The following is a 27,314-nucleotide window of genomic DNA, read 5'->3' as shown; positions in this document are numbered from 1 at the left end:
TCTTCCATTGCTTCTCTGTTTATGTGCGATCCTAAAAAGAGAAAATAACTCACACTAAATAAAGGAGCTGCTCCCACAGTGCCATTTCATTGAAGCAGCACAACGGTTCCAACAGCTAAAAGGTATTACAAATTAATTATACGTGTTACACAAATATTGTTTAAGGGAAAGGTAAGGCACAACAATAAATACTAGCCCTAATTAGGTGAGACTAGTTAAAAAAAATAAAAAAAATAAAAAAAACTGTTGAGAAAACAAAGCCATGTGCACCGGTCAGGAAGTGCTCGTACATTCCTGGAAGGAGGAATAACAGGTGCAGCTCCAAGACCAGCTGGTCAGCAGAAATAATCCAAACACATCAGCCGTGCTGCACCGCAAGAAATAAATCCTGCAGAAGTGGGCGTAGGTGTCAGTCGGCTATTTTAAATTATCTACCGCAAAAGCCAGTTTTTGTACGTTGGAGTGGAAGAGGAAGGAAGGAAAGGAGAGGAGGAGGAGAAATAAGGCTGCTGAAAGGGAGAGAAGAGAAGGGGGGAAAAAAAGATGTGAAGTTATACACTGAGAGGTAGCACGGCCTATAAAACAAAGACCCACCTTTTAAAAAATGAATATGAACCAGAACACTATTATACAATAAGCCAGTGCATTCCCAGTAATTAGGAAGGAATTTCTTACATGTGGCTCTCTCTGACGTCAATCCTGTACCTTCCCAGAGTTTGCTTTCTCTTCCCCAGCGCTGTGAATGTTTAGCGTTAGGCTGCTTTTGGCAAAGCTCCCAGACTTGGGTGCTAGGAGAGGGTTTAGAGGGGGAGGGTGGGGTTTTTCTTTGCTTGTTTAAAAAGCAAGCAAGGATGAGCACGGTAACCTCAGTTCAAGTATTTGGCTCTCCTGTGATTCTGCACAGTGTTTAAGTGTACGTTGGCAATTGCCACATCAGTGGAGCTGAGAGGTTTAAAAAGTTTTGAGATATTTAGAGCCGAGTGCTTAAAAGTCAGGGAACTTCTGCGACATGTTAACTCACAGGACTGCACTGCTTTGTAAGCGCCCATTTGACAAAATGATTGTTTGACAGGTTTGTGATGGTTTCGGTGTCTGTAGACTTGACTTCTCAGTAACAAAGTTTTTGATTTTAGATGTCAGATCCAAAAACAACTGTGTGAGGCTGAAAAACTAAGAAAACACACAAAAAAATCACATCTCAATCAAATTCCTGCTTCATGTTTCTTTGTAAATCTACAATATCTGTTAAGTCCATTAACAAAGAATACCCAGCTCCAAGTTTAGCTCCTTACAACAGGAACTGGGTCAAAGAGTGCTGAGTGGTACAGCATTCCTCTGATACGGGTCAAACTAGGTGCTCGTTGCTTTTGATGAAAAGGTCAGGGAAGGCAACAACCTTCTTAAACACATTAAGAGATTCACTTATCATTCTACCAGCAACTCCTGTAGAAAGTATTTATACAGACATGACAGTCAACAAATCCATTTTGTGACATGTTTTTCATGATATCTTCATGTGCCATGTCTGTCTAGCTCCAGCAACGTTTCTTTTCAAATAAAGGGAAAAGAACTGAAATTCAACCACATGCTTATATAAAAAACCTCTATTCAGCAACTCTGCAAACTGCAACTGAAAATAAATCAACTGCATCACTTCAGGGAGGGTCAGGGTCCAGAGTACTTGACTTGTAAGTCAAAGTCGGAGGACGGAAGCTCCTAGTTGAAAATTTCAACTTACGACCTTTGTGCATTCATGGTTTCAAGTGTAGACACAATTGAACCCTCAGCAGTACAGCCTCCTTGCAAATAGAGGAGGAAAAACAACACGAGGTAACAGACGCCATTACACATTTTATATTACGGCACTTTTATACTTTGAAACACAAGAATATTCCTTTCACCAGCCTCATATAAATACTGACGTCTTCAAATACATTCTGCCTCCTTGCCATTGGTGACGCCAATGTTATGTGACGTGAGACTACTGCTCCCTCATGAAGTTCAGGTAGGATTTCCAACTTTAAGTGGCTTTCCATTGTACCTCTTCTAGTTAGAAAGCAGCATACAGTAAGTTCACCAAGTTAATTTAGCATGTCAGCATGCTAACATTAGCTAATTAACAATAAAAACTAGAGTAGCTGATGGGGCAGTCGTTAGTTTTGCATGTTATTTGTTCAAAAAACCATCTGGAGGCACTGGAGTAAAAGTCAGGGGATAGCCAATAGGATCATCCTCTGTGCACCATGAATGGATAGTGGACAGAATGACTAACTGACACTGCCGTCCATCAGACCATGCCACCAGCAGGGCTAAAAATAACTCCTATTAAGCTGATTCTCGATGATAATATTCATGCTCTAAACTGGTATTTCTGCACCACACAACATCGTGTAATGACCTGATATCCTAGAAAACACTGGACCATGCATTAAGTTAATGACAGTCATTTAATAGTATTCAGCTTTACGTCAATAAGCTAAAACGGTCTCTCAGTGACATTATATGCAGCAGCCATCTGCTTTGTACTGTGACCTGTGTGGCTGCTGAAACTGAGACAATAGCTGAGATGCAACAACCAGTTGGGAGGCAGAGTGGTGTGTGCGTGTGCGTACGTGCACGTGTGGTTTATGCCTGCGTTCACCAGCACGTCACATAAACCAGACCAGGGGATTATCTGTAATAATACTGACTCACTCAGGTTTTAGCGAGAGTTTACTGTGGGATTACCGAGCAATCTGATGCTGAGTGGATTGTGCTGTCATTGTGATTATTATTATTATTATCCATCATAGTGCGCTCTGTGATTTACAGTATATTTCCTTTACCTTTACCAAGTGTACTGTTTGCACAAGCGTCATACAACTGAAGTGCATGTCAGGACAAACAAACAAGGTTTTATACCCAAAACAAGGCAGGCTGAGGAATAACTCGTACATTTTCTGTTTTATTTGATACAAAAAATATGTTTTATGGTCAATTTATTTGACTTAAAAAATGACTTAATGTCTTATTACAGATCCATTCACATGCAACACACGCTGGATATTTTTAATCAGTACAAAACACTGAGAGAAAGCACCAATAAGACCTTTTCTGATAACCAGAGACTTCTTGTATCCATCCTCTCTCTCTACCAAATGTCTATGGGAACATGCCAACTGTGGGGATACTTGCTTTGGGCTTAGTTTATTTGTTTTTCCCCCTCTCTACGTGCCCACTGCAGGTTTGCTTGAGCTCCTTCGTTGAGCCTTGTGTGTGGATTCATAGTTCCCATGCCATCTGATGTCAACAAGCTCCTTCAGCAACACTAATCCACTCCCAAAACTCCCCGAGATCAGTCAGCGGTGGTAGCAATCTGAAGGACGGCCAAGTTTCACAGAAGTGTTGTTTAAAACTCAAGATCACCTCATGAAATAAAACACAGTACTCCTTTAACGGGCCATCACTTTTGTAGAATGGAACAAAACTGAATGAAGCGGAAAATTGCCAAAGCCAAAAAAGTGAATTGAAAGACAATATTCGTCACATATGGGACTCGCAAACAAAAGCAATGTTGTCTGTACATGTCAGCAGTTGAGTGATGTTAAAGTCATGAGCTTCAGAGCTATTTTGTACCTGTATCTATGGCAACAAGATAACCATGTGAGCACTTTTTATACAGCTGTGATATTTCAGGGTTTTGCTTAAATGTAGTTTTCACAGTTTCTTTAGATATACAGTCACAAGATCACAAGTCACAAGTTTGAGAGGCTAGCTGTGTCGACTCATTCAAAAGTAAACTCAAAACACCTCTTTAAGCATCAGCCTTCAACCTCCTTAGGCACGATCCCATTTCCGATATTCTGCCCTACCCTTCTTTTTCGAGCGCCTTATATTTCTCTCTCATATGCCTGTTATACATTTTTCTGTGTTTCCCTAATGTTGCTAATTTGCCAGTTTTTCCAAACCTTTGAGGCATGCTTTGTGACGTTTGGCTATAATAAACTTTGACGTGACTAGATACTGTTTGAAATATTGTGTATTCGCGACTAATTTAAATTGTAAATGTATATCGTAACTTCTGTGTCCATGCCAGTTTTGTATATAGTTCAATCTGCTCGGTAAATGATAACAAAGGGCTTCAGTATTAGAAGGGAAAATTCTTCATTATTTGATTTTCATGAGGGAAAAGACGAACAGTCAATTAACAAACAGTTTTCAAAGGACAACACAATTTCATACTGTTTAACTTTGTTTAAATGTGCAGGACCGTTCTAAGTAGCCGCCTTCCTGACTTCAAACTGTGTTCTGGAGACCTTCTTCTTATATACGAGGATGGCGTATTTCTTCAGTTATGGAAAAAATAAACATTTCTGAGTTTGTTTATTGCGTTATTAATATTGTAAATAGAACCATTCTGAGTTTTATTTTTATTTTCTAAAACCACCTTTAGATGTAAAGATGAGGACTAAAATAGTGAAAAGTCACGTTGGTGCCGCTTAGCTGGAAAATAAATACCTTCAGAGAAGTAAAGGTAATACTCTTCATATATATATAAATTTAAGTATTTTAAGTATTTAAGTATTAACATTTGAACGTCTAACTTTTTTTGAAATGATAAAACAGACTTAAATTATTCATAAATGGACATTCGTATCACACTTGAGTCCTTATTTTCAGATCTGGTGGATGCTTTCTCTGTTCAGACAACTTAACTAGAAAAAGCTTCAAGGTCAATCTCTTCACTTCGTCTCACTAGTAAGCAGCCCATTAGCCAGCTCATCTTTCCTTGAACTGCTGGGATATTTGGAAAGGCAGTGTTGGAGAAGGCTGGGCTGAGATGACAGAACAATCAACATGGGCCTCTGACAAGGCAGAGCACTGCCATTACTTTCATGTGAGAGGATGGGTTAATTATAAGATTTGGTTTCTAATATGGAGCCTGTCGGAGGAAGTGCAGAGCTTATAACCGGTAATTAGACATAAATCGTTTGACTGAAGCAAATGTAGGCATGTGGGGGAGGGGGTGGGGTTGAGAAAGATCAGGCTTTATCTGTGGTAAATGGTAGAATACTATATCATCCCTTAGAAACACAAACTGTAAGCTTTCAACAGCATATTCACTGCAGGGTGGGGACAGTAAGACTTACATTTATATCATGATGTGTTTTTTTATTATTTACTGGTAACAATATACACTATATCATGGTATCCTGGGCTGTGTGATGAACCAATATTATCCTTTCCTGACTTTGAAACATAATTGCGATGTTATTGTTGCTTTGATTAGTGTAATTCATAGCAGTTGAACACAGATTTTGCTTTTATTTGACAGATTGATATCCTTGCTGCCACGCAGCCCTGGAGTATAATATATACAGTATGTTTCTTCACAGTCTCGTGGATGTGATTTCCACAACTTTCCTGATAAACCAACTGCATGTTTTGGGGTAAAAAAAGGGTGCTACATTAAACTGAAACACGTCCTCAGTATAGCTGGTGTTTAAAAAATGCGCTATGGCTCCAAAACAGCTTGTGTCACACTTGAAGCGCTGTCTGTCGCCATTTCTACGCCCACATTTTCTTGGCATGCAAGCCTGCAATTGTTTAATCATAGAAGCATCATGTGTTTTTTTTTGCCATGTTAGGTGCGTGGCTCTGGGGATGGCAATGTAGATCCACTACTTTGTTCCAGACTGAAATATCTTGTTAACTTCTGGGTTTATTGCAAGTGTAAAGTCACCCATTGGTTTGTGGACTACCATTATAAAGCCTTGAGTACGGCTGTTACCGCTGTCGCCATCTTGTTTTTTTTAGCCAGCAGTGACCATATTTGGACCAGAGGGTGGAGCTGATGAGGATATAATAATCGGATCTGACACGGCATGTCAATTACAAGGTAGCTACACCCTGAAACGTACCCCTCTTTATCATCCATTTTACTAAATGAGACCATAATTGACAAAAAGAAAATATGAGACCATAAACTAATTAGAAAAATGTTTACTTGTGTCATAAATCAGGTGAGAAGTAGTCATTTTTCTCATAAGCTTACATACAACTTTACTTCTTTTTGAAACCAGTGGAGTTCCCTACTTCTGGCCATGAGAAAGAATGCAGGTTTAAGGCACGTATGGACATATATGGACGTATACTCTGTACCTTCACTCACAGGTTTCTGAAAAGCCATTGTGAAACATCAAAAACTGGCATGGTTCGTGCACGGCCCAGGACACTAAGGCTCTACAGCGGGTGATTAAGACCGCCCAGAACATCACTGGTACCCGTCTTCACAGCATCAGTGACATCTGTGATATGAGATGTCTGCTCAGAGCCCAAAGGATACTAAAAGACAACACCCACCCCAGCCACAGTCTGTCCACCCTGCTGTCATCTGGCAAAAGATACAGAAGTATCCACTGTCATACCACCAGACTACTCAACTCATCCTCAATGACAACACTCAACACTCTATGTAGCTCTATGTAGCAGGACTCAAGGACTTTAAACCCTCGACAAATAAATTGACCTTATACCTAAACCAATGTCTCCTTTTTTACCAATTGTACAGCCCACTTAAAACGGTGAGTCGCTGAAAAAAAACAAAAAACTGCAGTTTAATTAGTCTAGAAAAGCAATCAAAGTGGTCGTGTCCAGTGTTTCATAAAGTGTTCACATACTGGCCTTATGAAACGCTGCCGAGAGCCTCGCTGAGCAGCCGAGCCTGCTGCAGATTTTAAGTGGCTGAGATGACAGTAAGATGACACACAGGCAATGAAATGTCAGGATGTGAGTCATACTAATGAAGCAGCGACTGAATAAAAGGTAGAATAAACCCCTCTGGAACACTCTCACACTAACTAATGTATTAACAGTATGACTAAACACGCTACAATTAGGGCCTTTGACTGATAGTTTCTAAAGCACTGTTTCATGAAGCGTCAGTCATGACAGCTTCACTATTCACATAAAAAGAGAGACATGAAAGGGCCTGTGACTGTGATTGCCCTGGACAACTATACAAGGAGTATATCACCATACACTGACAGACACACACTGAACCACAAACACACACACACAGTCATTCACTCTGTAGGATTGGCTCAGTCCCTACACCAATTTTCTCCCTCTAATTACAATTAAAATAGTCACGCTTGTTTTCATGCGGGGATAAGCACACTAGAGCAGAGCTGAGAATGGCTCGCTTGTTTATTGTGGTCGTGTCGACAAAAGGGCCCTCAATACCGGGGGCCTATGTTCAGCCTGACCTTTGCCAGTGGAGATAGAGGCCTACCTCTTTTCTCTGGCCAGAATATTAGCAGATTGGCTCCACATGCCATATCAGAGCTAAAAGATGTTTGGTTCAAATCCCCAGTACATGACAAGGACAAGGATATCCAAGGTATGCTTGTATCTGACTATTTCAAGGATGCACACTGCAGACCACCTGCAGGAAGTCGTGTCAAACAGACCCAGCAGTAAAATTGTCTTCTGACAAACCACCAAGGGTATTTTCTGAACAAACACTTGAGGCTACAATCACACCAGTGGATCTGTCAGGCAGTGAAGACCTAAATGTCTGCATAACTAAAATCATTTTAATTTGGCTACACGCACCATGAAATCACATTCAACATGCAAACATTTGACTCGTTACACGGAGCCCTTGATACATGGGGAAAGCATTCACACCAAACTGGCCAATCAGGGAAGCCCGAGCTAGCCGTTAACTACCCTCAGATTAACTGCAGAATGTGAGGCTAGCTAACATGATGGATGAGGAAGGACAGAAGAACTAATATGGGCACTTCAATATTAAATACCTCCACCATGGTGGTCGTGTGTTCGCCCGTTATCCGTTTGTCGATTGGTTGGTTTGTCAGCAGGATTACACAAAAACTACAGAATGGATTTCCACAAAACTTGAATGAAGGATGGGATTCGGCCCAAAATAGACCCCTTTAAGTTTCGGTGTGGATCCGGATAACGGGACTGATCTTGGATTTCTCAGGGAATTATGCATGGAAAAATCAGCCGTATTTAGCTGCCTGGTAAATATGAATGTAGGCCTCGTGTTAACCAATCTTAATATGGCATGTTAGCATGCTAACATCTGCCAGGTCTTTTAGGTAATTTGGTAAAAAAAAAAAAACATTTAGTCAGAGTTTACCTGATTTATTTCAGTACATATGAATGTCTGTGCCACATTTTGTTGCAATCGATCCATTAGTTTGAGATATTTCACTCCGAAGTGAAAACATTCCTAAAACTTTATGACCAGAGTCACTCGCCATCTTCTGCAAAAGACTCAAGACTCACTTTTCCAGACTTCACCTCGACCCCGCATAGCATGACTCCCTCTCACCCACTCCCAACAATCCAAAATGTTTCCAGATATTTTAGTCTCAGTTAAATTAAATACATTAAAAATATATTTCTACTGGCAGTTTATGATTAAATAGTATTAACTCAAATTTCCAGCCTCTCAGAAATATCTCTTTAATTGTCTCCACCCACCTGACATTACAACAATCTGCAGAATCAGAGTATCAAAAACAGCAACAACACTTTATTATCGGCACATTAAGTGACATTACAAAGGCCGCAAACGTCTGGGTGATTACATCATTCAGGCACTGTAATCACGGACTGCTTTTAGATCACTGTTAACCTTAATACAGGTCTTTACTTCATTGGGTAATGTGACGGGCTGCCTTGATCCTCTGTGGACGTAATACACAGGTCATAGCATCACAGGGCAGACCGAGGATGACACCGACTGTCCGCGGTGAGCTTAAAGCGATACTCCAGGTTTGTCAGAAATGATAGACGATGACAGAAAACCATCGTCACGAACGCAACAGTAAATTCCGCTGCTGTGTTTGTGGTTTGTTTACTTGTGTTATGACATGTGGCTACTGTGTGTCTGGTGTAGACAAAAGGGAATAGGGGCCCCATTAGATCTGCGCTTGCAACAGAAGGCCCACTGTTGTGAACAACTTTGTGGGAGAGAAAAACACTTGAGGGCATCGACAATTAGTGTCTATTAATAGTGTCTATAAATAGATCAAAACCAAAAGCAATGTTCCCTCGTCTCTGTTCTGTCACTAATAATCCCCAACATAGCTGCGGCTGCTTTCCCCCTATATATCAAGATTCCTCCATGATCGCTGATTTCTGTGTAAACTTCCTATTCAGGTCTAAATTCAGAAGATTTCAAACAAGGATGTCAAGGATTTGCTTGTTCCAGAATTAATAATGGACTTGCTGCTTTCCTTTAGCATTTATACTAGTATAAACAAAAAGTCTTCGGGTTTTAGTTGGACAAAAGAAGAATGAGAAGACGTCACTTTGGGAGATTGTGATAAGCACAATATTCACATTTATAATTTCATTTTTTAGATGTAAACTTCTGATTATTTTCACGATAAATAGTTACTTGACAAAGACATACGTGTTAGCTGCAGCTAGGGCTTCAGGATATGGTACAAAAAAAATCATATTCCCATTATTTTGGCAGATATTGTGACAATTTTCGCATCACTAAAAAAGCTATTAAAATCCCAATAATGTGACATTTGTTGGGTCCAAACAAACATGTTTTCCTACATCTGGAGGAAAACTTTTGTATGCTAGGACATCTCTGCAGCACTACAGTACTTCATTATAATGCTGTTTTGTCACACATTGTACCTTTATCAAAAAATGGCAGCTTCTGTGATTCATATTGCACTTGGCCATATTGTGATTTTGATAACATTTTGATTAATTTTTCAGCCCAAGATATAGCACCCTTTGCCATGCAATACTGCCATGATTTAACCTTTATAACATAGTAATTTGTTGCTATGCTGCTACTAATTTGGTTAAATTTCAAGTGTTTGAGAAAACAGTCCAAAGATTGTTTAGAAAAAGTTACAGACTGGCAACAGTACCAATATTGTTTCAAAATCAGTAAAAGATTTGGGTTGAAATCTTTCAAACACAAGCAAAAAATGAGAAATACAGTACATTTCCTTTGAGATTAGGGGCCATTCATTTTTATTTTCCTTTATGTGGTTAGATAACCACCACTGAAAAAGGCCCTGACCACCTCGATGTTCCCAAGTGTTGCTATCTGCACCCAGTGCGCTTGCTATAAACTATCCAACTGTTCAGTGTACACACTTTGAAAATGCGTCTTTGTCAGGTCAAATAAACATTCCCACGGAAGGACCCGTGTTTGCGTGTGTTACACGTTGTGTCAGCATCTTCCATTGCATCCATGAAATGCTGCTGAGTGGCACGGACGCTCATTAGAGTGTTAGCTTGCAGTGCAATCGTGTGATAACGACAGTGAGCCTGATAGACGCTGGCACAAAAGACAAAATCAGGGTGACAATAGCAGAGACTGGACGGAACGGAACAGATAGTTCAGCATGAGATCCCCATCACTGAGTCTTCAGTGAGCTGCAAAAATAGGGAAAAACGGCCAGAGGAATGTGGGAAGAGCCGTTTCATACACATTCACTAAAATGTAAATGCATCCTCTCAGTTTACCTGAAATACAGTTTAGATATTTTATCAGCAATTTCCAGTTTCACACTGTTTCCCCGCTAAATGACAATAAACTCAAATGCAACTGTCGCAAAACCAAAGTTACATGCTGACAGAAAGAAGACCCCGTCTCCGTTTTCTGTGTTGATAGATGTAATCGCTGCCTGGATTATGTTTTCTTCTTTTAATGAATGAAACATTAGATTTATGTACCACACTCGAGTGATGAGGGAGGAGGTCGGGATGGATGGCAGCCAGACAGTGTACAGGACTGTAACACCACAGTCCAGGGTTCACGTCTAGATTTGGCAGAAAAAGCACTTTGATAAAGGTTAGGTAAAGATAGTGATTTTCAGTAAATAAAAACATCTCACTGCTGACTTTTTGATTGTTTAGTTTCCTTCCCAGGTTGTCAAATACAGATTTTTGGGTCGGTGTTCGGGACAAAATTCTAACCCAAAGCGTCGGTAGTCGAGGACCTGGGAATGAGACACATCAATCAACAGTCTCTCTCCAGAATCGCCTTCCCTACCTTTTACCAAGTGCTGTCAGTGCCTAATCATAACCACAAAAAAGTTGAATGATGCTGTAGTCACTGCGAGTGGATAGTGTATTCCACGATTTTGGCAGAAAGTCGGTTAATCGATCAAAAGAAATTTGCTTGTTGACTATTAATTAACTGTTTCAATCATTTCTCAAGCAAAATGTCAAGCTGTAATGATTTCCTTTCTTTTATAGTTGGGGGCAAAGTGCTGGTATTTGATTACCTGTTTTTCAGAATCACTTTCAAAGTTTGCCTACTAATGCAGCAACACACTGACGAGCCGCACGTTTCTGTCTCTCTCTGCCACTACGCGTCTGCTCTGTTGACTTTCCATGTCCGCATTGTGTTTTAATGTCGTCGGACAAAAACAACACTTTTTTTTACCTCTGATTCCATTTTCACAACAGCAGGTGAACCACATGTGGAGGAGGCTTGTTTTGTTTTTTTATAATGTAGCCCATCAAAACTCCACTTGAATGACATCGCAACAACCAGGTGCACGAAACAACACCTTAACTAGACCAACATTAAACAGTTGCGTTACAATCAGTGCGTTTACAAGAGGGATGTAATACCAGAGAGTGTTTCTCTCTCTGTTTTCCTGCAGAGCATATGTGATTGACAGGAGATGGGAGAGGAGAAGCGAGGGCAGGTTGTCAACGAGTTAATCCATCGTGGATGGTGTCGTTCTCTCAGACGGATAGAAAATAAATGAAAGTAAAAAAATGTTCAAACGGGTCGTCCAATACAACTGAGTGGCCCACCCGAGTAAAGTCTATGTGTGGGAAACACTGCAACATCTCATTATGTTAATAGAAAACTTAATACAATCAGCGTTGTTTCCCTCAACTTGCTGTTGGAAATTAATTGTACATAAAGGTGACTTACAGACAGGACTGGAGAAAGAACAACTCCAAGGAGACACAAACCTGTTTGACAATTAACTCTGGTGACGAGTGCTACAAAACCACAGGTCACAATGAGCCATATTTTCATTCAACCGGCGTGTTCAAACCAGCTCATTTATCTCGCCAACATCAACTCTACAGCATACCGTCGGTGTTTCATTCATCTAATAGGCTCCTTGCTCCTGAAAGCTGAAGTAATGAGCTTGCTATGTTATGCAAATGGAGAAAGAGAAGTCTGGCAAATTACAAAATGTGGGAGGACGACAAACCGTGGTTTCATGCAATTTGACTGATGAAGGGTGCTGCTGAACTCGGTGATCTTGCCTAGATTTCTACAGCGGGGTTCCAGGCTGCGCCACTGGAAATCCTTCATGGTTGCTTGAAAATACAGTAACACTTTCTTAAGGCATGCAGCTATGCTGGATAACGATGTGTTATAAATTAATGGGGGATACAGTTTATGATAAATATGTTGATGGAAATGATGCCTGTTGTGACAAAGACTAAAGCAGAAATCTACTCTGATAACTATGACGCGCCATTAAGATTACTGATGAACAGAATCTGCCAGAGAAAACAAAAGATCCCAAATAAACGTATCTTATAAATGTGATTTTGAACACAATTGACGAGCCGCTGCTTGTATTTTGAACGAAAAAGGTAAGCTTACTGAAACAACAGAAAACTGTGTTGACATTGACTTTGATGGGATAATATCCTGATAGCAATGAGGTAATCTAGGTTGATATTTTTACAAGATTAGAGGCTACTATCAGTGCAACACCTACAATATCACATGAAAATTCTTGGTGGTCTAAAAAATCTGAATAACCATATTATAATGCTGAAATTTAAACAAGATGATACTGGAATCACTCCTGAGTTTCTGTGTAATAACTATCAGGGCTGCAAAATGCATTCTTTAAATGCGTTTTCTCATTAATACCCTTGTTTTTGGCCACTTATAACATACATTTCAGTCTCATATAACCCAGACATACCCTTATTTAATACCAAGCCATTACCTGGTTATACCAACCCACTATTACTATGTTATTACCAAGCTGTAATGTAAAGTACTACTCAAAACAACTTGACAGTAAAGATATACTGAAGGTTACACAATGATTTAATGACGGCCTTACATCTATTGGTGTATTCCTGTATCATATGTTATTTCAATTATCATGAAGTCACATGGGACAGTGTTGAAGCCAATAATGTACAACTGCTGTAATAAATATAAATGGTTGTGTAGACAGCTATACACTGTGTCTGTGTGAGCTAACATTAGATTCACAGTCAGGCAACATGAGCTGCTTCACAGCTCCCAGTCCTGGAGGTGTTGATTCAGAGGAAAACTTGACAAGACCGAAATATGAATGTGATACATTTAAAGGGTTTAGCAGGGAGACTGAACACAAGCACTGTTTATTATCAACCAGCTGCCAGCTATTTTCACAGCGATTCAAGAAGCCGAATTATCTTTTTGACATGATTGTGTCGTTAACTGAAACTACAAACAATTTCGAGCATTAAAAGTGAATTAATGGTTTTTGAAATTATTTTACTGTTGCTTCTCTACTGTAATTCAATGCTGACATTCCTGGCATATCTCAATAAATAGTGAGATACTGTATTTAATTGCTTTATATAGTATATAGCAAGGAGTGTGTCTGTATATTAATCACATATCTCGAGATCTAACATTCATCCGATCCACTTCACACATAGTAGGTCGGTTGCTGAGGACCAAAGGAAGTGCAGTGTCAAATTTGGTGCAATTTGGACATGCACCACCTTCAATTTCAATGCATTTTAAATAAACAGCAAACACATGGCCCTGCAGACTGAAGCTGGGCTCACACATGATCCCTCTCACATCATGCCATGGGGAAGCAGACGTAAACAAGACTAGCGCGATGTGACAACCTACAGCAGCAACGCAGTCGACACAGGTTTTCTATTCTTCTGCAAAACTGGAGGTGAGATTTTAAGTTTCTGTCGACAGCTGATCTGGTATGCCTCTCTCACGAGCTGTTATGGTTCGGCTCGGAAAGGCTCGATGTAATCACCCCCATTTAAAATCGTAAATATCAAACATGTTTGATATTATCGGGATGGCCCCGATGAGTCTTATAGCAGTTCAGGAGGCTTAAGACTGGATCTATCCACTACTTTTTCTAAGGCTACCTCCGTTAGATTAAAAGTATTATTTAATTCACTGAGAAAACAATAGCTTGAGCCTCAAAAAATGAAAACTCTGCCTTTCAGTATCCACGAGTTTCATTCTGTCCTTTGGGCAACTTACAGAATTAAACTTAATTAGGGGCAGCAGATAACATTTCAAGTCATTTTCTTTTTTTTTTTAGTTAGTGGCCAGCCAACAATGAGAAAACTGGATGTCTTAATTAATTTTATTTTAATTTCAAGGAACCACTGTGGCCAAAGAGATCAGAGTGGTTTTATCTCCTGCTCTGAAATTCTCCGACTTCAGATCAAACTCCACTGGAGCCTTTTATCCTCCTGTGTTTCCCCTACTCCTAACCGCTCTCTCTGAACAGGGTCTTAGGAAAGATATAAAATCTCCTCATATGTCTGAGGAAGTTTTCTTCACTTTAATGTTCAGAAGTCTTTTTAGTTCACTGTGAGGCTAAATATACCGGAAACATAAACTTGACATTTTGAAAGCACGCTGTTATCTGTCACCTCACATCCAAAATAGCAAGCTTGTTTAACCAAAACATGGTTCCTCGGTGTACTGTAAGTCAATGCTAACACTCCTACACTAGGATAAAGATTTTTTTTTTAATTCATACTACTCTGGAGGTGAAACACACACATACAAAGAAAAAAGGAGTGAAAAGCAACAAAAACAGATTTCTTGGCGAAAACAATAAACCCTAACTCAGATTTTACAGTTAGTTTTACAGCTTGGAGGATCACTGCTGTTTTCTTAATGCTATAAAAGTAGAAAACCTATGAGTAGGGATCTTAACTGTTATTCATTTAAGGCATGTTTACCAAGCAGGATTGCTTTAAAAAAAAAAAAAAAAAAGGCCTTCAAATTACACAAATTCACACATGCGAGCTGCCAAGTACAACCACAGGAGTCTACAGTTGGCAGCTAAGCAGCTCCAGTGGAGCAGTAGGAGTTCAAAAGCCTCGCTGAGTAGAAGCCTCTGAGTGAGGAACATAATACGTTCACTTTAACAACCCTGATTTCCCCCTGCTGAACCAGAGTTAGAAACCCAGAAAAGTCCAGCTTTGAAATCCTCTTCCGCTACCCTCGGGCGAAGGAGTCATACGCCACTCTGGGCGTATTATGGCTCGTCTCCTGCTACGGACTGAATATCAATAGTTATTTGGAGACTTGGTGGTGTAGTGATGTCTATAAAAGTCAATGTCCAAGATTGCAAGGTGGACAGTTAAGGACTGATCAATGTTGGACTGGTTAGCAACACTGTTTCTAGTATCGCTTGAACAGAAACGGATGGAAAAGCATGAACAAGCCAGCAGCCTGAACATCAAGACGTCATTGCATCGCACCTGACAAGGCCGGGAAATTAGCATGTCCACCCGGGCGTTGTGTCTTCATTACTGCTGATCAAAGCTGGAGCTGCTAAACGCCTGTTACTACTGCAGAGACATTTGATGCAGAAGTAAATGCGGATTGTACCATTCACACTAAAAGCCAAATGTTTGTGAGAGTAGTGTTTTGTTTTTTTCCAGGCGTCACAAAGAGCACATAATAACTGTCGAGACTTAAAAAGTGCACTGCCTAACCCAGACTGTTTTAATTGCCCTTCTGGGGTCGGTTTAAGTCATTAAATTGAGCTGAAAGGCTGTCAGAAGCTGACCTGCTGGATCCAAACGGGCACCAATCAATCCGTTCATGGATCGGTATTCGATCCTCTGTTTGTAACTGTTGTGATTCAGTGCATGTGCTGTCAAAAACACCTAACTGCCCTCCTTTGAAACACGTGTCACAGGTGAGTAAACTACAAGGCAAATAAATCAACAGCAGCAGCTTCACTCAATGATATTCACAGCAAAATGGTGGTCAAAAACCAATCAAGACAAACAACAACAGTTCAGAGTGGCACTTCAGCCCACTGTTATAAACAAATACTTGAGTTGATCAATGACTTTTGTTTCTGAATAAAAAGCACAACTACAGGGGATGAATAACCTTTCACTGGTTGGTCTGTGCGATGTTTAATTAGCTGATTTATTCACTCATAATTTTGTGCTTCTGGCCTGATTATGATTTTATCTCTCTGCAATTATGAAGACAACATCGTACGAGCACCAAGTTACAAAGAACCTGTAGGAAAAGCCTTTAATTTTGTCAATCCTGAGTCCACCAGATGTTTTTATCATAGCGGCGTAAGAATGTAGCATAATTTAGCACGTATGACAGCTGACGAGCTCTGCATGAAGAACATAAAGCCTGTGTCGTAAACATGTTTTGTGTTGCTTCCTATTGAATTCAATGAAATCACCTCACTTTGTTGAGTGATGACAGGAGAGTAGTTTGTCTCAGCTGTAGCGGCGCCTCTAAAACGTATTTTCTTATGTAAAACTTATAGAAAGAGAGACACTCGTTCACTGATCCGCCGGACGTGCCTCAAGCAGCAGCTGATAGATTCACTGCTCTCACCAGTTAATCTCTTGTTGCCGCAGTTCAAAGAATCAAGTCTGTATTTATATTTCCACAGAGTTTCAAACAAACACGTGATATTATGTAAGATAAGGATAGGTTTCAGTTCGTTCTCTTGTTTTCTTTCCTCTCTCTATTGATCTCTCACTCTTTTACATGAGTTGGGTAAACTGTTAAATTTCATTAAGCGTTCAGCATCATTAAATTAATTACCATCCTTAAAAGAAACGCCTGTTCATGAAATCCCAGCAGTACACAACCTGCATAAAAGCAAGCTGGGAGCTGAGAAGAGTGTTTTTTATGTTTTGTTTTTATCTCTCGGTGTGGAGGAGGGCGATATGAGTGATTGTAATTGACTATAAGCCGGCGTAACTGAGTCAGTCTGAGAGGCATAAGGTTGTTTCTGAGAATATTAAAGGCAGAAGATACAACTTTTCCTGTCCTTAAAGAACTTTGCTCACGGGCTAAATCTTTTAAAGGACCTGTGTGGAGGATTTAGTGGCATCTAGTGGTAAGGTTTCACATTGCAACAAACAAAATACACCTCGAACTCTCGCCTACGGTAGCTGCCAAGAACGCAAAAACACATTGGAGTCTCTCTCTAGAGCCGGTGTTTGGTTTGTCCATGTAGAAACATGGCAGACCTGAAGAGGATCCACTCTGTACATGTCTGTAGATGTAAAGACTCATTCTAAGGTGACAAGAACGCAACAATTCATAGTTCCAGGTGATAATACACTAATGAAAACATAATTATGAATGTTAAATTCCATTTCAGCCAATAGATCCCCCTAGATCCTACAACCTAGACCCTTAAATCAGCAGCATGAGTACAAACCTGCAGCTAACGCCAACTGTAGCTGCACAACAGCTTCATGGAGCATTTCATGCATTTTTAGTACATGGCAGCACACAGAGGAGTTTGCCGGCCTCTGTTTCAGGGCTTAATCCAGAGATTAGTGCCTGGAAAAGTTCATTCTGCCCTGGGAGACCCAGGGTGCACTGAGCCCTTCCTAACAGGGATTGTGTAACTGCTGGGAACTTTTGATTTTGTTTTGTTCATAGAAGCAGGAGGATTACATCCTCAGAGACCCACCTGACCCGCCTCCATCTTCTCCGCTGTCCCCTGTTGAACCCGTGCAGCGGATTGCACCTCCCGGCCAGATGGGAAATACAGCGGTGCAGGGATTCTTGGTCGTACTATACAGAGGCTGCACAGAGGACCCATAGACAATGAGAGAAGGACCCTGATCTCTTGCATTTCACTCTGACTCTAAGCTTAGTAGCAGCTGTGGATCCTTATGGGTTAATCTTTAAGGTCTTGCATGTTCTTAATCTCCATATTTATTACAAACTGGACATCTGGGCTATTCTGAGAGCTGCGTAGTAGCGTCTATATCTGTGTATGGTGTCAGCTCAAACACAAACACTGTACTCTGAATGCTTGTCTCAGGCAATACTACGTTTCAATCAAACTATTACACCCGCTGAGTTGTAATGACATGTTTTTCCTGCAAAGTAGCAGCACATGTGGCGTGTTAAAGCTTCAAGTCGACCCTTTTTCACAGACATATCTGCTGACAGCCAGCCAGAGTAAACAAGAAAAGAGGTAGACACAAAATGTAAGTTATCAGTCCTTATTTCGGTGAAAAATTCCAATGCCACATTGCCTAATTTAGCAACCAAATCAACCATAAAACCCTTGTATAATTAATAGTGAAAGCACAAAAAGAAGATTGGTGGATCTTTGTTGATTTGAAAGAACAGAGCACAGCAGTTTGAGCACAAAACCATAATTCAATTCTGAGCTTCTCTTCCGGCAGAGGCAAAGCTTTGAATGCTTAATAAATTCTTCCCAGGGCTAAATTGCACACTTGTTTCATCTGGCAATGAGATTACTTGAATGGAAAATTCTGGAAAAATGTGGAGAGGAAGACAATAATGAGGCAGTAATCTTATTTCTCCACAGCAGCTTCCATTGTTCTCTTAAAAAGGCGTCTGTTTAGTCTGCTTCAACTGTCATTCCCATCCATCTTTCCATTGAGGGGAATTTTTGCAGAGCCATGGATAAATGAGAACAATAACATTTCTGCAGCGCTCAAATGCATCAAATGCAGATAGGACGAGCTGCTATTGTGTCCCTCTGGCTCTCCGGACAATCACGAGATAGCAGCGGCGAGTGTGAGAGCGACTGCGAGCGAACAGAAGCACAGAATCAAGTGAGCAGCGTCACTCTACCTACAAACTTCCTTAATAACTTCCTCTGAACGAGCTTAATTTTGCTTCTCGCTTCGGTCGACTTTAGTCATCTTTAGACAACTTTCCAAACACTCAGATTCAAACATATCAATTACCACCCTGAGCCTTTTCCCTGTGACGATGGCCCCTGTAAATGAGGACTCATCAGCGTGGGCCAGCAGGGGTTAAGCTCCCTTTTTGAAGATTATGCTTCACTTTCCAGTGGCCTGGCCCAGACACTAGCCACTCTCTTCTAATCCACCACTGCAGGCTTTTGATAGCTCCCACTGCGAGTCCTTATTACAGTTACTGATTAAAACTGAGAGACAGAGAGAGAAAAAAGAGGCAGATAGGAAATTAGAGTGACAGAAGAGAAGGAAGGGCAAGTGAGAGAATTAAAAACTATTTCAGAGGCGGGAGACTAAACTATGCAGCGGCTGACTTTGATTACCCTTACCACGCGCTAATATGCTTAAAATTTGCTTTCAAGGGAAAACCTGACCCAAAACACAAGAGTGCAAAACATTTACTCCATGTTTGACGGGAAAAAAGAACCAGAAAAAGCTTAAAAATCACATCACGTGCCGGCATTTGTACTTCAGCACTGCAGCATTTAACATCCTCAAAGAAAGCTATAAACAGACGACAAAACATCGATGCAGAAATGTAACGTTTTACTTCTACCTCTTAGGATACGTTATCCATACACTCAATATTTTTATTAAAACATGCAGGCGCTTTAAACCTTACCTCAGTCACTACTGCATGACTCCTCACGGTGGCACTTGGTTATTAAATGAGCGTGAAGTGAAGAGGTGTTAACTAACTTGCGGGGAAGAAGAAGAAGAAGAAACTCTCAAGGAAAATGGGAGGTCTATCCTTCCTATAAATACAATGTTTCTGCTTTCTCGCTTTTACAGGGACTGTTTTTCAGGGACTCATTGTAACCCCAACACCTTAGTGTCATTGATTATTGACTTGCAATGTATCAGATACTGCAGAATCGCTGTATTGTGCTGCCATTGTTATCATGGGCAGCCTATCAAGAACGTAGCATATCGTGAGTTATTCTCTGACACCCACCTCTATTTGGCTGCAAAATTGACAGGGAAGAACAAAACCGTGACTGTCACAGCTGTAAAAGAAGGAATCTGAATCCTGTGCAATGACGTCTCAACGCTTTATCAATCACAATGGAGAAAAAAAACAACAACAGTTTTATCTGGCATCAGCTGTTTACACTCCACCATCTCTTGAAAAGCACTCATTGTGCTGTCAGCCCTCTCAATCACTGCTCCCCTCCTCTCTGATACTGAATAATCTCTGGGATAAAATCTACACATGGCTGTGCTCGTCCCAAAAACTTGACATGAATAATTCACAACCATCTGCCGTGGATCAGCGCTCTGAATAAGACTCAGAAAAGTGAGGAGGTGCGATTCTTGTGTTTATTTTAAAAACCAACTCCTCGCAGCAGCCCCCACCCCGTACCTCAACACTGCACGGCTCCAACGGCTGCAGCTCCCCGCATACCCACCCGCTAATCTAAAAACCTGCACGTTAAGGTAATGCGTTTCCTTCCGTCCACACCCTTACTGAGCTCTGCTCTTTTAGTTGTGATGCACGCATGATGGGGAAGGGTGTGAATTAATCTCAGGATGACGAGACGGATGAGGCACACAATGCAAATTTAAGTTAACGAAATGTATTCACAGGATGGAACGGGTAATAGCTGAATGTCCCTTTGGACTTATTTGTTGCACAAATCTGCTGTCTGCGACTGAATCCACTGGGGAAAAGTGTGTATTCTCACTCTGCAAAACACTCAAGTAGGCAAGAAAAAATTACAGATTCTCTCCAGGCTGCCAGCTTAAAGTACAACTATCAGCCAGCGACTATATCATCATGGAAAGGACAGGATGAAGAGGTTGGGATCGCTCCAAGAAGTAAAATAACAACTGCGACTGGTAAACAATACCAACATCTCCTAAACCCAGCATGAGCTTTCTTTTTGGTCAGACTGCACAGGCCTCAGAGGGTTTTAACAAGCTATACAAGGCCTCCAGCAGCAGACGGCCCCTCTCTCTGTTTGTGTTCCAGGCAGGGGAGTCGCTCAGCATGACGATTTATTGACGCAAGATCCCCCCTCAGCCAGGACCTGCCACCGATTACTGCCGCTGGAAAGCAGAGGGGAGGGTCTTGTCGGGATGAGAGAGTTTGTCTGTGTGTGTGTTCTAGCTCCGGCTCCAAGGCCATAAACCCAGTTCCAAAATGCCAAGTAACATGTCAACATGCCAGCCTTTGCCACCCAAGTTTTAAGTCAGACAAAGGGCCCTTCAGTGCTCTAAAATGGTGGTTTTGAGAATGGGGAAATGATGATCTGTCATATATGGAAAAGGGCTTAGCAATACTGCACAGACAGGAGGGCGACAAGGGGAAAATGGACTGCTAACAGGAGGTGAAACTGAGGAGTGAAAGCTTCATTCTTAATTTCAGAGCTCCTCGAGGTGGAGACAAGTCTGGCATTCGAAATGTTTTGGCTCAATAGAAAATTTCAACAGAACTAACCCTCGTCTATATTTACAGTCCTGTATGGAAAATTTGGCTTCTGTTTTCTAAAAGTGGGATCATGTTTATCCGTTGACTGACATATTGTGAGTCAGTAAGAAAAAAAAAGGCACCGAGAGATGAAACAACTGTGGATTTAGGCTGTGACTCTTTTTCCACGCATCAAAAGTGGATTGTGTGTCAAGGAAGCTCGAGCAAGTCAGATGATATCTAGGATAGGACCAGGAAACAGACAAGACAAGCATACCTCTGAAGTGACTAGAGTAAAATCGTAATCCTGCAACTTAAAGTTATTTCAGCAACTGACGTAACAAAAACTGAGAGTAGACAGAGCATGGGAACGATTTGAATAAGAGGGAAATGAAAATGATGCCCCACTCCAAGGTTCCACTTACATAACACAATGTATTTAAGAAAAGGGAATCACAGCTATCTGTGAACCACGGCCTGAAACATCCATTCTGACGCACACCATCTTGGCTGGGACAGCGCAAACGTCTCTACTCACAGTTCGAGAGAACAGAAGGTGATGCCAGAGAGCCACATTGTGCCGCACAGGACCAAATTAAACAATGACTGTGACATCATTGCCTTGAAAAAGACTGAGACAGCCAAAGCATGATGGGTAAGGGAGGACACAATTGGCCTTTTGTCCACTTCACCATGGTTGTGATTTAAGAACAGAGGGGTTTTGAGTCATCCACATGGGAAGCCCCCGCTGCTGGAGGTCAAGCACACCAGGAGATCAATTATAAAGCATGGAGAGAGAAACCTACTGTCAAATGTAATTCATGACAAGTGAACACATCATATAACTGTCATGCGTGCAGGACTGGGGGAGATGATGAACTGATATTAAAAGTTTCTTTGGATTAATTTGCATGTCAGCAAATTCTTCCAAAACCATAAATCAGAACAATCTGGAGCCAAACTTTATTATCCACTGTTCTTTTACACCACCACCACATTTACAGACATCCCCTTACAGACTCTGAGAAACTACGATAGATATTTTTCACTGTTTTCTGACATTTTTATGGACCATAAATTAATTAATTGAGAAATTAACTGATAGCCCTACTGTCTTTCTATAACTGCACCGATCAAACAGCAGCTTCACTCCCCCGTGACAAGCAGATGCACAGAAAACACATTTTTATCTGAAAGAATCATTAAGATACCGAGATATACGCTACCAACAACCTCTAGATGAACTGGTAACAAAGACATATCATGTAGCCGTGGCCCAAATATAAAAAACAAATGAATCCCTAGGAAACCAATATACGGTGCAGGTAAACAGCGTGTGCATAACTGGCCTGCTGCTGCTTTCACAAGACGAGATGTAGTGAAGAGTGATGCAAACAAAGCAGTAAAAAGGTGACAGACGGGCTTTTCACCCCATAGATTTCTTAAAGGTGAGAGCTTTCTGTACTAATGCAAGAAAAACACAGTGCACCACGCTCCTCCCTCTCCACTGGTTTCCTCTCTCAGGTGCTAGAACAAGTTTCCGTGCTGCTAAATTTAGTTGTGACACTTTTCCAAACAAACAGCACACTTTGCAAAACCAAACCGCTTCTGTATCAGTGAGGAGACATTACCTGACCTGACTCAAGACTACGTGGCTACAAAATCCAGGCACAATGCGTCAGAGTGCTACACAAACTGGCTGGCGAGGGAAATAAACAGTAGAAAGTTTGCTCCACACAAAAGAGAAAATGATGACCTTGCGTCGTGAAAGTAGAAATATCAATTCAGAACGCTATGAAATTAAAAATGACATTTAACTGAGAGTCAAAGCTTTACACCCATTTCACTTTCAAACCTCAATCACACTTTTCAGCATCAATTTGTTTTCTTGGCATCATTGTTCTCCTCGTTTGAACGTGAGCGCAAATCAATTAAACCAACCTCAAAAAAAACACACTTGGACAAACATTTGCCCTCACCTAAACACCGCTGTGTAATTGCTGTTTAAACAATGCAAGTCACAGACAAATCAACCGCATGAAATCGTTAATTGTTAAGAAGATTGAAAAGCTCTTGTAGAAAATGAAAAAAACAGCAGGATTAGTCTGTGTGCTATGGTCACACCAAATTATCAACCACATCATTACTTACTACTGAAAGTCCCAAAAGAGGCATCTATATACTCAGAATTAAACTGGTCATCATCAGTGCATTAAGGCATACACAGCTACATGCATAAAAAGCCATAGAAAGTGCTTTGTTGTTGGGGTAAAAGAAGAAACATGAGTCATTCCAAAGCCTTTTCCAACTGCACAGAAAAGGACAAGGAGCTCCTCTTGAGAAAAACTACTTTTTTCTCTCACCTGATCGACTGTGAGAGCTCATTGTTATGGTTGTTGCTGCCAGGCAGACTTGACAGAGGTGAGCGGTGAGGGTGTCAGTGCACCTCCGTGGTGGCTGTAGTGACCACCATGTGCTTCGCAGCCAAGTCGGTGCTGCCAGGTGGAGGCGCCAGGCCAAGGAGGGACAGAGAGGAGCTGTTCCTTAAAGCCTCATCACACCGAGCCGCAGGTGGAGACCTCAGTGGTGTGTTGTGGCAGGATTCCTTCTCGCCAAACAGTCGGGCTGTGAGAGCTGGATGCAAAAAAAGAAGCGTTTTCATATGCATGGGAAATTCCATTCAAATTCATACACTAATTAACACCTGAGTTAACAAATAAACAGGACCGTAAATCAGGGGTCATTGTGGTTTGGTGTCCTGTAGACTTTTTCTTCCTGCTTACAGTCATTGAGCCAAACTCCACTTTACCTGAGGCCGTTAAAAAGCCAGGGAGGAACAAAGACCTGCAAGTCATCGGCGTACAAAGGCCCTGTTCGGACCTGATAGCAGCAGCCCTTTTCACAACCAGGTTCTCCAATATCGCCTTTACGCCGCCTATAAAACAAGTAAATCTGTCCGCCCCTATTTTTAATGAAAACATAATTTGTGGTCGTGATGGAAAACAGCTCTGGCTTCTTCCAAGTAAAAGTTGTATCACACGCCTGTTTTTTGTAATATTAAAATGGTTTTGTTTGAACCATCTGGATTCACTAGAAAGAGCGTTTACATAATCTGAATGCTAGAGCTGAAAGTCACTGTCAGAGCTGTAACCACACCCAGGCAACAACACTTGTGAATATGGTTTAATAGCTAAATCAAAATGCTAAAAGCACACACTGATGTTTCTGAGAAGCAGTCAAATTCTGGCACAGCTCTGAACACAGTTAATAAAAATGTGTCTTTCCAAGAGTTTCGACATTCGCCAGCTTCAGGGGACATTACTAAATCTCCACTTCACAGCTTGCGTGGTCAGCTGTGGAAGTCAGTGCCTTAATAGAAGGCTCTTCGGAGCCCGCAATGAAATGTAAACAGAGGCTCGCTGCAGGGTCGATAGCAGAAGAGAAAGAGGAAGAAAACTTTATGCTGTCTGGTGTATGTCAGCGTGTGCGTCATGTAATCAAAAACTGCCAGGAGTATGTAAACACACACACATACCAGGCAAGCCTCGAGCTATTCAACCCTAACAGAAGCTAAAAAATCACCTCCGTCACACAACAGGTGTCAACAGAGCTGAACACAAACACGCGGTAATGAGAGCTGCAATCAGTCACTAGAAATACCACAGAGGCCACAATAAAGTGTGTATGTGCTCCCTTCGTGTCTCTGACAAACACACACACACACACACACACACGCACACACACACACACGCACACACACACACAGTCTCTTTGTTGTCGCCGACACTTTTAAGCTGTTGAACTGAATTAAAGTCAAATGAATGAGTTCAGTGGAAAGAAGGTGCAGGCGCTGCATGGCCAAATAAAAATCTCATGGAAACACAGTGCTGCCAGGATTCTCCGGGGTCTTACTTCACTTATCAGGAATTACTGTAGAAGAGAAACAGTCCCTCAAGTAAATGACTAATTTAATAGAGGCCCAGCTCATTCATTAGCATGGGATGTGAAGAAATAAAGGCATTACTTCAGTGGAATATTAAAGCAGCTACATGAAACTTTTATTTTGTGTTGATTCTGGCGCCCCCTGTGGACAAAACATGTTATGAGCACCACCGCCTGCTGTCATAAAAGATGTTGATCTAGCTATTTAATACCTAATATATAATCCTACAGCTAACAGATTAGCACCAGTAACTTGTTGAGCTACAGCTTTAGTAAACATCCCCTAGTAAAAACACATCCTGAACGACTGAATAGGTTCCCGTAACAACATGGTTGTTTGTTGGGTTTAGCAAGAAAATGACTTGGTTAGGTTTCGAAAAACGTAGGCGATGATCACACAGCAGGCAAATCCAATTTGTGTCTGAAATCAGATCTGAAAGATGGAGTGACTGCACTATTATTTGCAAGTGATCAGATCAGATTTTTGTGTCTAGACAACACCATCATATCTGCATTGGGTGCTATGGTAACGACATTTGCTCTGTACGCTGGTGACAAGGCTTTCCAACACGGAGGGACTGATCAATCGTCTTGATCTCCACACACTCACATTGTCAAGTCGCTGAGTAGACAGTTTATTTCAGCACGACTCAACAGACTATTCTCTGCGCTGTCATCCTGCTAGTAGCTGCATGGATTCTGCTCGGCCGCATCGATGCACTTGTGTTTCTGTTACTCCGGAATTGACGTCACCGTTTGCGTGTCGCACCGCAAGTGACACGAAAGACGCTTTGAAATCCGATTTTGAGCAGCCAGAGCGTCGGGACTGACACGCTTCTGTAGAAATCAGACTTGAATTCATTGTAAACCACATCCAGCTGTGGTTTGGATCCGACTTGCAAAAATCCGACTTGGTATTTTGCAGCTTCTTTCCTCAAGCTGATCCAGCGCCAGGCATTAAGAATAACTATATAGAAATAGCCAATCTTCTCTCTGATGGTCTTGTTGGCTTATGGAGCTCATATAGATGCATCGTGTTATATTGAGACTGTTTCATGAGCAGGTAATGCTTCTTGTAGTACGTTTAAGATATTTTCTAAATCTTAAAATATGAGCTCCAGTGTTGCCCCTCACAGTGTCAGTGCAAATTCAACATCACCATCAGTATGTTGCTGTGAAACATCCCCCCAAACATTTCTTATTTACTTCAGACTTTCTATCTTCTCCCAGCATCCTTCAGGCCAGAGGCAAAATGACCAGAGGGGAGGTTTAGATGTTTGTGTGAATGTCTGACAAGTGTGTGTTTATTAGTCGCATGTATGCAGACAAAACTTCAATGCCCAGGTGTCTCAAAGTGGATAGACTTGCTGAGGTATGAGGAGTAAGAAAAATAGCCCGCAGTGTGTCAGCTGGAGGGCAGCGGTGCTATTCTCAGATCCAGCCGCCTATTTCTGTCAAAGGAGTCGTCTGTCACACAAGAATTCAGACTGTGCTTTTACAGCTTGTCATACTATGTCAGCAATCACCTCAGGCATTCAGTCCTCTCACTTTCTCTCTTTGCCACACTCAAACAAACAAAAAACCCGAGTGCAGCTCAGCCAAGCCTGCTCCTTCTCTGACACCGTCAACCTGCAGTCTGGTCAGCTGTCAGCTGTGTTAGTGCAGATTTAATATTCCTTCCATACGATTCTGCAATTCAAACTGTTCTTCTGGGATCCTATTAAAAATTAATCTTTGCGCAACACTGCAGGTATTTTTATTGCAACTGCACAGAACCATAAAAAATACGTGCATCACTTTATCCGTCTCATCTCCAGTTCTGACACCTGAGATTGGTCCAGATTTATTGCTCTCGTGCAGTCGAGTTTGAACCTGGAAAAGGTTTCATGGAGCTTGACAGGAAAACAGCTCTCAGGATCCCTTTAATGGACTTCATTTCCCAAGCACTCTGAGACGCTGCCGGGAG

At 41.3% G+C, this 27,314-nt stretch overlaps 1 protein-coding gene across 5 annotated transcripts in view; it reads right to left on the bottom strand.

The window, feature by feature from the left end:
• hdac4 (histone deacetylase 4) overlaps positions 1-27,314 on the bottom strand; it is a 138,070-nt gene that overhangs the window by 100,085 nt on the left and 10,671 nt on the right. For all 5 annotated transcript variants that reach the window (XM_084361260.1, XM_084361261.1, XM_084361262.1 and 2 more), the window contains exon 2: positions 23,770-24,040. In XM_084361260.1, coding sequence (XP_084217386.1) covers positions 23,770-23,791 — 22 coding nt within the window. In that variant the 5' untranslated portion in view covers positions 23,792-24,040. The remainder of the gene's footprint in view (positions 1-23,769; positions 24,041-27,314) is intronic.

The sequence above is a fragment of the Pagrus pagrus genome, assembly GCF_965226575.1.
Source record: "Pagrus pagrus genome assembly, chromosome: 9".
Taxonomy (NCBI): domain Eukaryota; kingdom Metazoa; phylum Chordata; class Actinopteri; order Spariformes; family Sparidae; genus Pagrus; species Pagrus pagrus.
The sequence above is the reverse complement of the archived record's forward strand: the minus strand, read 5'-3'. Positions and strand labels throughout refer to the sequence as shown.